Source organism: Balaenoptera musculus, chromosome 3, assembly GCF_009873245.2.
Source record: "Balaenoptera musculus isolate JJ_BM4_2016_0621 chromosome 3, mBalMus1.pri.v3, whole genome shotgun sequence".
Classification (NCBI taxonomy): domain Eukaryota; kingdom Metazoa; phylum Chordata; class Mammalia; order Artiodactyla; family Balaenopteridae; genus Balaenoptera; species Balaenoptera musculus.
The window spans coordinates 9,375,636-9,388,892 of record NC_045787.1 but is presented as its reverse complement, the minus strand read 5'-3'; the positions used below and the strand labels follow the sequence as shown (position 1 = coordinate 9,388,892).

The window sequence follows — 13,257 nt, the reverse complement described above, 5'->3', positions numbered from 1 at the left end:
TTGGGGTTTAAATAGTGAAATCATCCTCTCTAAGGCAACCTTCCTTTCTCCTTTGCTCTTTCAGATAAGGAGACAAGGAGGTATTCAGCTCCTGGTGGACCTGCTGGACCACCGGATGACGGAAGTCCACCGTAGTGCCTGTGGGGCGTTGAGAAACTTGGTGTATGGGAAAGCCAACGATGACAACAAAATCGCCCTGAAGAACTGTGGCGGCATCCCGGCGCTGGTCAGGTTGCTCCGCAAGACCACCGACTTGGAGATCCGGGAGCTGGTCACAGGTCAGAATCCTTATTAACAGCATGACCGACTCTCAGATAAATTTCCCATCATCCAGCACGGTCGCAATGTGCTCACCAAGTATTATGGTCCCGGCCTCTCTGAGAGCTAATAACACCAGTCGTCCCGATGTGTCTCTGTAAATAACAAACGTGAATGAAAGGGTACCAGGTGTCACGCCAGTAGATGGGTCATATTAAATAACTAGCATCCAGTAAACATAACCCTCCTAAAATTCAATGACCGTATTTCAGTCTTTGTCATTTGATTTAGAAGTAGTTGACATCTTACAATACCCATGGGTCATCATTAGAATGACATTAATCATAATTGATGAAAGGACAGGGCATGTGAGTTATTGGTAATCAGGTGTATATTTCTGGCTTGGAGTGTGGTTAACAATAGAGAGCTTATTGTACTTAGCAGTTAATTTCTTGGATAAAATATTTACGCCTAGTAAAAGCCCCCAGGTTATATAATATTACAGATTAAGGAATTTCTCAAAAGTGATCATGAGAGAAAGCCTTTCCATGAGCATAGGACTTTGGAGTTTTGTGAAATGGACATAATTATGGTAACTACCTTATAGAGTCATAGGATTAATCAATGAAAAAATGTAAAGCATTTAGCACATGCCTTTGTGGAATACGTATGGATACAGGAAACATTAGTCATTTGCTATTGCCCCTCACTTTTTAAATGTGCAGTTTTACTTGTTGGAGGGCTATGGGTATCGGTGGTCTCGGTACAGAATTTCAAATCACTCTTCTTGATTATATATATAAATGCATATATTGCTGTTCTATGTGATAGTTGTTTTCTGGCTCATCAAAGTACTCCTTCAAGTATTTGGCAAGGGGATTGCAAGGTTGACTCTCAGAGAAGGATCTTTTAATTATCCATGATTCCACTGACCTTCTGTCTCGACTCTAAAAGTTCCTTGAAACTATGCTGATGAGCATATGCACACCTGCTCATTTAAGAAAATACATTACCGAAGCTAGAGTCATAAATACTTGTTCATTCTTGGGTCAGGACTCCCAGCTGCAGCATATTTTCTTTAACTTACACCCTTTAAGATTATTGTCACATCTCCTTTGCACTCTTAGCTAAATTAGAACTAGACTCCCAGTTTTTTTTCCTTTTGTTTTTTTCTTTTTTCTTTCTCTAAGTGGAGGATTGTCTTTGTGGGGGAAAAAAAAGTTGTCAAGGGTTGTGTTATGATAGTAATGTCTCACACTAAACTAGCATGGGGTGACATGGTCAGGGAAGGAAAAACTGTTGTTATGCACATATTATGATGTGTAGGATAGTTTGGGGATGAGTGAAATAACTGAAAGCATACCCTGCCATTAAAGTTATGAACACCTGTGCTTATTTTTATGGATCATGTTTAAATTGGAAATGCCTGCAAGTGAAAGGACTCAACGTGCATGATGGAAAACAAACACCATGGTGCTTCCGTGCATTGGTTTCCTTGCCAGTGGATGTATGAGGCCAACACAGCTAAAGGAACACCCTGCTGTGTACTTACGCATCCATTTCCTGATTTGAAAAGAATTGGATTCTACCAAAATTTGGATTTGCTCCAGCACAAATCCCTTGTCTTGAAGCACTCTCTGTGGTGGCTTATCTCATTGCCAGAGAAACTCAGCCCCATGCAAAAGGTTGAGGAGTTGATGGCTTCAATCAGAAAGGAGATGGCAGCAGTGCCTGTGCCCCATGACGCTGTCTACCGCAGCACGTCCTGCGCTTCTTGTGATATTTGAAGCTGCTATGAAAGAAACGAAGGCTGGCGCCTCCCTTGCCTTTAGCCCTGCTTCTGACAGATGCTGGGTGTCACTCATTATGTGCCCCTGAGCAGCATCAAAAATTTCTGTGTGAGCCCCATTTGGAGACATCAAAGGCAGAGAAACTCTTCAGAATGTCCACAAGTTTCCTTTCCTGGTGAAGCTTCGGCTGTAGGAAAGATGCTTGGACTTGTTATACCTAGAAAACGTATGCCTCTTATTCTGCTCCTTTTGAGGAGAACAAAAGTTTGCACCCATTATCAAATCATGACCCGCTGTTTCCTGATCAGCATGAGCTTGTGGCCCAGACTCTCTCCTAGAAAAACTGCTGTCTTCTGCCATGACGCCATCCAAGCCATCAGAGCTGAATGGATTCAGCGTGACAGTGGTTGCTACTTCAATAGATGTTTTCTGCCCTTCCAGAGGCAGGGTCTTATTGTGCCCGGCTGAACTTCAGGCATGAATTTCACCTTTTTCAAAGAAAACTAGGTTGTCAAAACATTTAGACTGGCTGAAGCTCCTGGTTTTGGGAATTGCCACGGTGGATGCTGTTGAAAAACAACAAGCACGTTGGCCAAGCTACCCCTCTAGGAAAGGAAGTCTGAGGCAAGCATCTAGGAGAGCAATCCAGCATGGAAGGAATCGCCCCCGCAGGTCAGTCTTTAGTGACAAAGCCTTCTAAATTTCCACGCTGGTGGAAACCTGGGGCCGCCTGGAAGCCTGCCAGGCTCGCTGATTTCCATTTAAACGGAGTGGCAAGATGCAAATCTAGCCAAAGCTGACTCCACTGCCTGAAGAAAAAGTCAAATGAGGCGAAGGGATTCACCTCCGAGAGGCTTAGAGAGTCATTTTCATCCTCAGCACCAGCCATGGTCAACCGCCAAAGTGAGCTGTGAGAGCTGGGATTCCGCTGGCTCCTGCAGAGCTTTGAGAATCCACGATTTTAGTACCGCCAACCCAATTTAACTTCAAGGTTATCCAGTCCTCCATTTCTCTTATGTGTTATCCTCTTTCCTCTCCTCTGAGAGTCTTGGACTCAGCTTCTGTGTACTGGTGCCGAATCGAATCTTGGAGACAGAGTTTTGGGTGAAGTAGAAAAGAATAGCTTTATTGCTTTGCCAGGCCAAGGGGACACAGCAGGCTCCTGTGTGTCCCCGTGCATCCTAACCCAGGGGCATTTGGTGAGGAGTTTTATAGCCATAGTTCAAAGGTGGGGTTGCTGATAAGATTAGGGTGTGTGCAGGGCCTGCACTCCTTTCATCTGGTCTCAGGCGATCTTCTTGATGAGCTTCTCTGGTTCCTTTTAATCTGGCCTCAGGTGGTCTTCTCGAGAATGAAGAATGCTGGCATCTTCCATTTATTGGGGGTTTTAATTCTATAAAGAGCTCAAAAGATATCAAGATATCGTTATGTATATTCCTTGAGGTGAACCAGCGCCCTGCCCCAATGCTGCACTGTTGATTCTTGGCTGTTCCTCCCTTGTCTCTATGTTCCCTCCCTTCTCTGATTAGCAAATGTTTGAATCTGCCCTTTGGGACCCAGGGAAGGTCATGGAAGCTGCAGTCCGTTCCCTACAAACAAGGAACGGGGCCGGGGCGGGGAGGAGGGGACACAGAAAGGCTTCCGTGCCTAGGAGCCCCACCGGGTCCTGCTCGGTTTCAGTCTCTGCCCAAGTGTGATAAACTTTCTCCTCCAGTAAGCCTTCCTCTGTGAGTGCGGGCCTTTCGCTCATTCCTTAGCTGCTCATTTCTCAAATGCTTTTGAATGTCTGTGGGCATCGGGTGTGTGCTAAGCCTTGGACATCTGCATGTGCAGGCTTGGCGGTCAGCTAACCCACACCAGCACAGCCACCTTGATGCTTCTGCCAGCGCCTGCTGTAATGGTTGGGGACCCTGCTGTGAACTGTCACACCCTGGCGTTACTGGCTGCTAATCATTAAAAGAGATGTCCTGGCAAACGTGTCCATGTTTTAGAAGCTTAACTAGACGAGCATAAAAAGAGGTGATGGCGGGCTTCCCTGGTGGCACAGTGGTTAAGAGTCTGCCTGCCAACGCAGGGGACACGGGTTCGAGCCCTTGTCCGGGAAGATCCTACATGCCGCGGAGCAACTAAGCCCGTGTGCCACAACTACTGAGCCGGCTTGCCACAACTACTGAAGCCCATGCGCCTAGAGCCCGTGCTCCTCAACAAGAGAAGCCACTGCAGTGAGAAGCCCGCGCACCACAACGAAGAGTAGCCCCCACTCGCCACAACTAGAGAAAAGCCCGCGCGCAGCAACGAAGACCCAACGCAGGCAAAAATAAATAAATAAATTTATGGAAAAAAAAAAGAGGTGGTGGCTTTGGAGGGTGGAGTAGAGGGTAAAAGGATCACTTCAGTTCTGTTGTCACAAGGACCCTCCTCAAAACCTTTTTGGAATTAGGTTAGAGACTTGTGCATGGATCAAAAAAACAGTGATTCAAACCAAACAACTCTGCCCATTACTTCCTTTGTAATTCTTTGGCAGACCTAATCGTTCAGCAAGGAATAAAGACATCCCAGGCCCCTCTAGTACACGAAGTTTTTTCTGTTGTATTTTCCTTCCTGCCTGTTAGTGAATTTGTGAAAACAGGTGTGCATTGAAAAAAAAATTATAGAGGAAGGGAGGGTGACAGACGCTTTGAATTTGTCTCTAGATATTTACAAACTAGGATGTTTTGTAAACAAATGTTCGAAAGAACAATTTTAGTGATTTAAAAAAAATAAAGCATGTTTATAAACCAGACTTTAGATTAGACTTAAGCTCTATATCCAGAAGGATCGAGAGCACCAAATTATAAACAATAAAAGACTAAAAGAACTAAATGACTTTGCAGAACTTTACATTATTTACTGAGTATTCCTTGGCAAACAGTTTGAACAATAATCAAATGTTAAAATTTGAGGTATTTACATGCATTTACATTCAACACCTAACCATGCTTGCTTAAAAAAAACAGCTGCCTGTTTGCACTTCAGTATCTATTCATAGCAGAATATATTTTGCCACTGCCTGTTAGGCCTTGCAATAAATAATTTTCTTCCTATGCAATAATTACTGTGAGATGATGATCAGAATTTTATTTAAATCCAGTTGAAGCTATTTTATGCTGGCCATTACTTGAACTGTTCCTAAGCAAATAAACCTTGATTAGAACTGCTGCCTGTTCTTTGGGCTTGACTAATGCAATTTTTCTCTCCCTAAAGATGGAAATAACCTAAATTTTGAAATGCCCAACTAAAGATTTCAGAATGCTTTACAAATCATAATAAAACAATCTTTATTAAACCATAAAACTTAATAAATAAGTTTTATTTCGGTTGAAAGCAAGTGTCCTTAAGAGTTCTACTTCTCCAAGAGCAGAGTATATTTTTTCATTTTATGCTTCGTGTACCCAAATAGTCTTTTCTTTTAATTAAGGAGACAGGCCTCAGTTTAGCTATTTTACTTACTAGCTTTAGGTCATTTGATTTAATGTCTAGTCTCCAAAGGGCTCCGAAGTTGAGTTATATGCCCTCAAAATTCATATGTTGAAGTCCTAACCCACAGACCCTCAAAACGTGACTCAGATGTAATTAGTTAAGTTAGGATGCTAGAGTAGGATAGGCCCCTAATCTGATATAGCTGATGTCTTTATGAAAAAGGGAAATTTGGACACAGACACATACAGGGAGAATGCCATGTGAAGATGAAGGCAGAGATCGAGGTGATACTTCTACAAGCCAAGGAACACCAAAGATTCCCAGTAAACCACCAGAAACCAGGAGAAAGGCATGGTCAGATTCTCCCTCACAGCCTCAGAAGGAACCAAGCCTGCTGACACCTTGATCTTGGATTTCTAGCCTCCAAAACCATGAGTCTGGTAGACAAAGTGTAAATATTACTAAATATTATCTCTACTGCCGATGGAAGCCAGGTTGGAGGCACTACTCTGTGTCTGTTAGCCAGTGGGCTTACTATTTCAAAAGAACTCTGGGGTGTAACAAATACCCTTTATGGAAGGAGACATTGGAACAGAGGAGAAGCATTTTTCCCCACTAACATCCTCCAGCCTTTTTTTTTTCTCTTACTTTATTCCTATGATCAGCCGGAGGCATGGCTCATCTCTCCAAAGCAGGAGGCAAGCATTTTGTCAAAGTAGCCTTTCTTCCATCTTCCTGGGGCTTTTTGGTCTTCACCTGGGACTCCTGGTGGGCATTTTATAAATTATACCAAGCGGTACTGAAATGGGTCAGAATAGCACATTATTTCAGTCAATCCGGGGTCACTGTCTTCCCAAGATTTAAAATTAAAACCCAGATTTATTTCTTATCCCACATAATGTCCAGACATGTTATCCAACATAGCATATCAGAGGTTTTGCAATAATGTTAAGCATCATCATAAAGATAAAAATGAACAGAGACATTCAAGTAATGAAATGCCAGCAATGTAGAGATGCTTTGAATTTTAATATAATCCCCACCAAATACCAAATTCCCAAGGAGAAATTAAAAATCAAAGTTTAAATCCACTTTCATGTTGAAGTCCAAAGACACTGAAGTCCAAAGACATTAAAGTTCAAAGGAATTAAAGCCTAAAAATCAATATCTCTTGGCATTGTGTGTTAAAGTTCAAAGACCACAATTCTTAAGTTAACTAAAGTGTAAAAACCATCCTCCCCAACTTCTTTATTCTGCATAGTCTCTGCCAGAAGGGTTCTCTGGGGTTTGGTTTCTTCAGCAACAGGGGCTACCTCACACTGGAACTGGTGACATACTTGCAGGGGCCTCAGAAGATGCATTATTTCAGTGTCAGCTCCCACTCATCTCACTGTTTAAGGATGTGAACCCTGGCGTGTGCCCATCACCTTTAAGAAAGAAGCCACCCTCGGCCCTCAAGAACGGTTATCCCAGACACAGGTGGGTACCCAGGACCAGCCAGAGTCAAGGCCATGGCAATCACTTACTGAAGTCCTTATTGATTACCTATTGCCGCTACAACAAATTTCCACAAATTGAGCCCTTAAAACAATGCAAATTTATTATCTTCCAGTTCTGGAGGTTAGAAGTCCAACACAAGTCTCACTGGGCTAAAATGGCTAAAATCAAGGTGTCAACAGGACTGTGTTCCTTTCTGGAGACTTTAGGGGGGACAGGCCTTGCCTTTTCCAGCTTCTAGAGGCCATCCACATCCCTTAACTGTGACCCACCTCCTCTACTTTCAAAACTGGCAACATGGCATCACTGGTGAGTCTTCCACAGTCACATTTCCCATGACTGCTGCCTGGGATGGTCCCCTGCTTTTAAGGACCCACGTAACTAGATTGGGCCCACCGGCATCTCCAGGAGCCTCTCCTCATCTCAAGATCCTTAAATTAATCGCAGCTTCAGAGTCCCTTTTGGCATATAAGGTAACGTATTCACAGGTTCTGGGGGTTAGGATGTGGACATTGTTGGAGGACCATTATTTTGCCAACCACAGTATCAGAGGAAAGATGAGTAAATGAAGATCTCCTTGGATTCAGTGAGTCCGATGAGGCCAGTCTGGTGGTACCGGCTTCCAGAGTCCACAGTGGGTGAACTTAAATTGACTCAGGAGAAAAAAATCCCAGCAAAAGATTAATCTAGGTGTTATGCATTCATGCATATAGTCCCCTCTTTGGGAAATTGGAATTGTATACGTCGCTGCCCTCTTGGAACATTTAGATGCCTTCACCAGGTGTGTCAGGTGGGGTTTGAGCAGAGAAGCATGAGCAGACTGAGTGGTATGGAGAAAGGGATTCATTATCAGAACGAGACCTGACATCCCAGCAGGAGCTGGTGAAGAAGTCTGCGGAAGGCTGTACCTCTGTGTCTGGTGCTGGGGCTGAAGTTGACGTAGGTCGGCAGGTAAAGATGAGGAAGGAAAGCTGATTATGAAGCAGGGGAGAGCGAGGGCCAGCGGGCACCCGTGAGGACAGCCTGGCGCCCTCTTCTGCCTCTCCTTGGCTTCACACTGGCTACATGAGAGACGCACGACAGCTGGCGCCCTTTGCCATAGCCCTTTGCCTGGCCCAGGACATGGGGAAGCACGGTGCCCCCCAGCCTCTGGAGCTCACCGCCTGCTGCTTCCCTGAACCTTCCAGATTGCCTGCAGATTTCTCCCCTGCTGACCTCAACCTGGAACGTGCAGGGACGGGACTTCTGGGAGGCGTGGCTGCAGCTCTGCGGGGTGACACAGCACAGACCCACCACAGCACGTGTCATCAGAGGGGGCTCCTTTCCCTTCCTACGTGCCTGCAACCTTTGACTGTTCATTTCCTCTTTGGGAGTTGGGTGTCTCAGCTCTGCGCCGAGGACGTGCGTGCCGTCTGATGACATGCCTTCCACGCTCACTTGTTCACAGATGTCTCTCAACCCTGCGCCACACAGCTCTTTCCCTGCTGTGTACTTTGTGAAATCGCCTAGCCCCAGGCAGGGTGCGGAATCACCCTCCAAAGATTCCCAGACTGAAGACACTCTTTCTTTTTTTTTTTTAAGTTTTTTTTTTGTTGTTGTTGTGGACCATTTTTAAAGTCTTTATTGAAGTTGTTACAACGTTGCTTCTGTTTTATGTTTTGGTTTTTTGGCCACGAGCCACGTGGGATCTTAGCTCCCCGACCAGGGATCGAACCCGCACCCCCCTGTATTGGAAGGGGAAGTCTTAACCACTGGACCGCCCAGGAAGTCCCTGAAGACACTGTTGATGTCGCTGAAAAGGGTGCTTCCAGGAGCACCTCTGCTCTGTGCTCCTCAAGTCTCTGTCTCTGTTCGTCTTCTGGGCCCTGAGATCCAAGTCTTCCTTTTAACTGCTGTGATGGGATGCATGTCTGCGAAGCATTCCCCTCTGCTCGTGCCCTCTACCTTTCAGGAGAACTCAGTTGAGTTTCCACCTGTTACACCGTCTTCCTCGGTTGGACACTCTGCTTCCCAGCATGCGTAGGGAGAGCATTGCTTGCTGGAATTGAGTTCTGCGTTCCCTTGACTTTCCCTTTGCCCTTGAACCTGAAAGCACTCTAGCAGCGACGTGCTCTTCTAACATTCCTCTAGATTCCAGAACAGGAGTTGGCAAACTTTCTGTAAAGGGCCAGATGGTGACTGTTTTAGCCTGTAGGCCATAGAGTCTCTGCTACAACTATTGAGTTCTAATACCGGGTGAAAGCAGCTGTAGACGATACGTAAACAAATGGGCGTGGCTGTGTTTTAATAAAACATTATACACAAAAGCAAGTGGCTGGCACCCAGGTCATAGTTCACAGGACCCTCTATTACCCCGTCTCTTCCACAGCCAAGGTCTGAAGGCAATAAAGAGGGAAGCCACCTCATCAACTCCTTACTCCAAGGGGTCAGATTGGAGGCCAGGCTGCAGGTTTGTTTGCCCAGCAGGTTTGCTAATCCAGAAGCTCAGAATTAGGCAGAGGTATCCACCAGCGCACAGGCTGCAGAGGGACCAGGACAGCCTTCCTCCCCCGCCACCAGCCTCCAGGGACCCATCCCGTGGAGCCCAGGGGAACCAGAGTTCCCTGTGGCCACTCATTCCCGAGAGGAAGAAGGACGGAGCTGATCCAAGCCCCGCGTGCCCACTGACTTATTTGAATCAGTCCCCTGCACTCCCGGGGAAGAATGAGTGAGGGGTGTGGTGTTTTACATTAATTGGGCTCCATTCAGAGAAAGGAAACAACGGCCCTGGGGAAGACTCATTCCCCACCAACCCATTGTTGTGAATTCTAATGGATCCCTGAAGGCGAGAAGAAATCAGTGTTTGTGCTTCGTCTGCCTCTTGACCCCAGCTCATCTCCTAACCAACTTTGTATCTCACACATTTTTTATAGAGATGTCTGCTCTTATCCTCTGTCATTTTAACCATTTTCAGGGTTACCTCTCTCTATAGTCGATTGCCCAATTATATCCAAATATATATATATATCCAAAAGACAAAAACAAACCTCAGCACTAGTTCTGATTTCTGATTTCCTCTCCAACCAGACCTAATCAAATTAGGAAATTAAGACCATTAACTTCTTGCCCACCCCTACTCTTAGTCCTAGAGACTGAAGGAGGTCTGTAGGCCGTGGGTCTAATTTATTCATTAAACAAATGCTTGTGGAGTGTCTACTATGTGGCAGTGAGGTTTAGGTGCTTGGCATATAGGAATAAGTACCCAGGTACCTTCTAGCCAGAGACCATCTCTAGGGTATGGCGCTCCTCCTAATGGCCAAGATGGTGGTACCTGTGCTCCAGGGAGCTGGATGGAGAAAGAGAGAAAAAAAGGGCACAGTTGGGAGAGATCGTGGACTTCAGTTGATTTCGAAGTAAAGAAGTGAACTATAGCAAGACTTTAAGTGTGATTTCAATATGCATCAACAGAACCATTGCAGAATGTTTCAAGCTAGGAACTCAGAGGCCTGCCCCCATAGAGCTTATGTTGCAGTGGACAAGACAGATAATAAACCTGTAATTTCAGGGAGTGGCAAGTACCGTGATGAAAAATGAAGCAGGCTAAGGAGATCAGAAAATGATGGGAATTTATTACTTGGAATGAAGCTCAGCTTAAAAAAATGAAAAGCCCCAAATAAAGCTGTGTTCACTAAGATGGACGTTTCTTTCTCGCTCCCGTAAATGAAGTCTGAAGGTTGTAGGTGATGACACAGCTGTGTCCCATAGTCTTTAGAAACCCAACCTTCTTCCAGTCATAGATCATATTCTTTAGGGTGTGGCTCTCTTATTAACGACCAAGATAGTGGCACCTGTGTTCCAATGAGCAAGACATTTTGATATACAGTGTTTTAAAGGAGTTTATGCTTCCTTATGTTATGGTAAGATAAGACGTTGACTGTAAATCAGTTCTACAACCCTTCTTTATTACACGTTCCATAGGGTAGAATACCAGTGAATGTATCTAAAGCTGTCATGTCACATTATTTCCTGTGTATTATATTCTTCCTGCTCCTCAACGTGCCTAACCTAAGAATCAGGGTATTCTCTGCATTCTTGTGTCCCCGAAAGGGATGAACAAACATTCCTCAATACCCACCACTTACCAATCATTGTGCTGGGTCCCCTGAGCCTGGAATTAAAGGAGTTGCTCTGTGTCACCGCTGGGCTCTGGTACATGCCTGGTCCTCTATTTCCAGTGCTTGTCTGCTTTACAGCAATGATTTCCCAATCCCCACCCCCAGCAATCAAATACAGATTTCCAGGCCCAGGATCTCTATGGTAATAGCCTGGGACTCCACGTTTTTAATAAAATCCAACAGCAGTTCTCATGATCATGGATGTTTCAGGAGTATCACTTTCTATTCTCTCCAGGCCAACAGTTACCACTGTGGGTTAGGAGGCATGGACGTAATTTGAGAGATGCCAGAACAGTTTGTTGCTAATAGTAACTGAGTTATGAAAACATGTGGCTCATTTAGCATTTTTTGCAAATTAGAAAGAATTTGAGGTTACCGCTTATTCTAATGTGCTTGCCCATGTGCGAGAGAAACAGTGGGGTGACTTCTAACAAACATAGCAGAAATGGCCTATAACAGTTCCCTAACTTACAGCCCACAGTAAGCAACTGTTGTTGCTGGTACTGTGAGCTGGGATGGGGCTTGCCACTGTCACAGCCCTCTACTTCCCTTGCAAAACCTTTTGGGGTTTCCTCAGGACCTCTGTGCACCCATCTGAGCCTATTGCATGAGTGCACCCCATTTTCCATGCTGCCGAGGTAACGTGTTGGATGTTCCCAGACTGTCTGAGGTTGTCTTCATTTTTCACTGCCATGATCACTGGTTGCTGATGACGTGAAACATACCCATGCTTACCTACAATTAAGTTTCAGAGCACGCCAGCACGTCGGAAGGTTCAAAGGAAAGTATTGCCAGGGCCACTGTGTCTTGCTTTGTTTATTTGTCCGGATGGAAATGTACAGTGTGTTTTACTTGTTAGGTCTGACAGTGCATAACTGATTTGTGGCTCTACTTTGCAACCCACGAGTTACAAGTTAATTAGAAGCACTTTTCCCTAATTATATTTGAGAGTTTGCTCTATTTGTTCTACAATTATCACAAAAATTACATTAACTAGTGTTAACGAACACAAATCCCCACCTGATCCTGGAGGAGAGGAGAGAATTAAAGAATGTCTGCATCCCCAGCCCAACACCTGGTTTCCTTCCCAGCAGATGTTTTTATTGTTATTCTCCATGAAATGGTCAAAACAAACTTCCTTCCTGGTTGTCCCTTAGAGCAGCAGTCCCCAGTCTTTTGGGCACCAGGGAATGGTTTCGTGGAAGACAGTTTTCCTACGGACCGGGGGTGGGGGGGAGCGGGATGGTTTTGGGATGATTCAAGAGCTTTGCATTTATTGTGCACTTTATTTCTATTATTATTACATCAGCTCCACTTCAGCTCATCAGACATTAGATCCCAGAGGTTGGGGACCCCTGCCTTAGAGGATGAAACTCAGCCTGGCAGGGAGAAGCTTCTGTTTGGGTTTGCGTGCACTGAATTATCTTCACAGAGCGACTTTCTCTTCCAGTGGGCTGCCCATCATGACTGAGGGTACATTTGCCATCACGGCAGCTGGGTGCCATTGACGAGGTGCCCCCCGCCCCCATGGGAATGACCAGAAGAAGAATCTCTGTGAAATGATTTCTTAACACAGGGACCTGTATCATAGAGACCGGTAATCCCAGAGAAATGAGGAAATTGTCCTTAGCAGGCAGGCTTCCCGTCCATCGCTTTCTTTCCTGGGTTCTCCAGTGTATACCTGAGCAACCCTGTGTGCAAGGCCAAGTGGATGACATGAAATATAAAAATGATGTAGGTATGAGCTGTGTCCCCAAGGAGTTGTCAGTCAAGTATGAGAGAGGAGACACATGGGTACAAAGTAAGCACCGAGAAAGAGCCCTAAGAACTTACAGGAGCAAAGCGAATTCTCAGGCGAAGAGATCAAGAAAGACTTACTGAGGAAAGTAGTGTTTGAACAGTAGTCTCCCCTTATCCGAGGGTTCACCTCCACAGTTTCAGTTACCTGCAGTCAACCGTGGTCTGAAATTATTTTAAAATTCCAGAAATAAGCAACTGCTGATAAGTTTTAAATCGTGTGCCGTTCTGAGCAGTGTGATGAAATCTTCACGCCCGGAAGTGAATCGCCCCTTTGTCCAGCGTGTCCCGCCCATTAGTCA

The 13,257-nt window shown here is 45.2% G+C and overlaps 1 protein-coding gene across 4 annotated transcripts in view; it reads left to right on the top strand.

The window, feature by feature from the left end:
* CTNND2 (catenin delta 2) overlaps window positions 1-13,257 on the top strand; it is a 930,783-nt gene that overhangs the window by 706,336 nt on the left and 211,190 nt on the right. For all 4 annotated transcript variants that reach the window (XM_036848145.1, XM_036848147.1, XM_036848146.1 and 1 more), the window contains one exon: window positions 65-278. In XM_036848145.1, coding sequence (XP_036704040.1) covers window positions 65-278 — 214 coding nt within the window. The remainder of the gene's footprint in view (window positions 1-64; window positions 279-13,257) is intronic.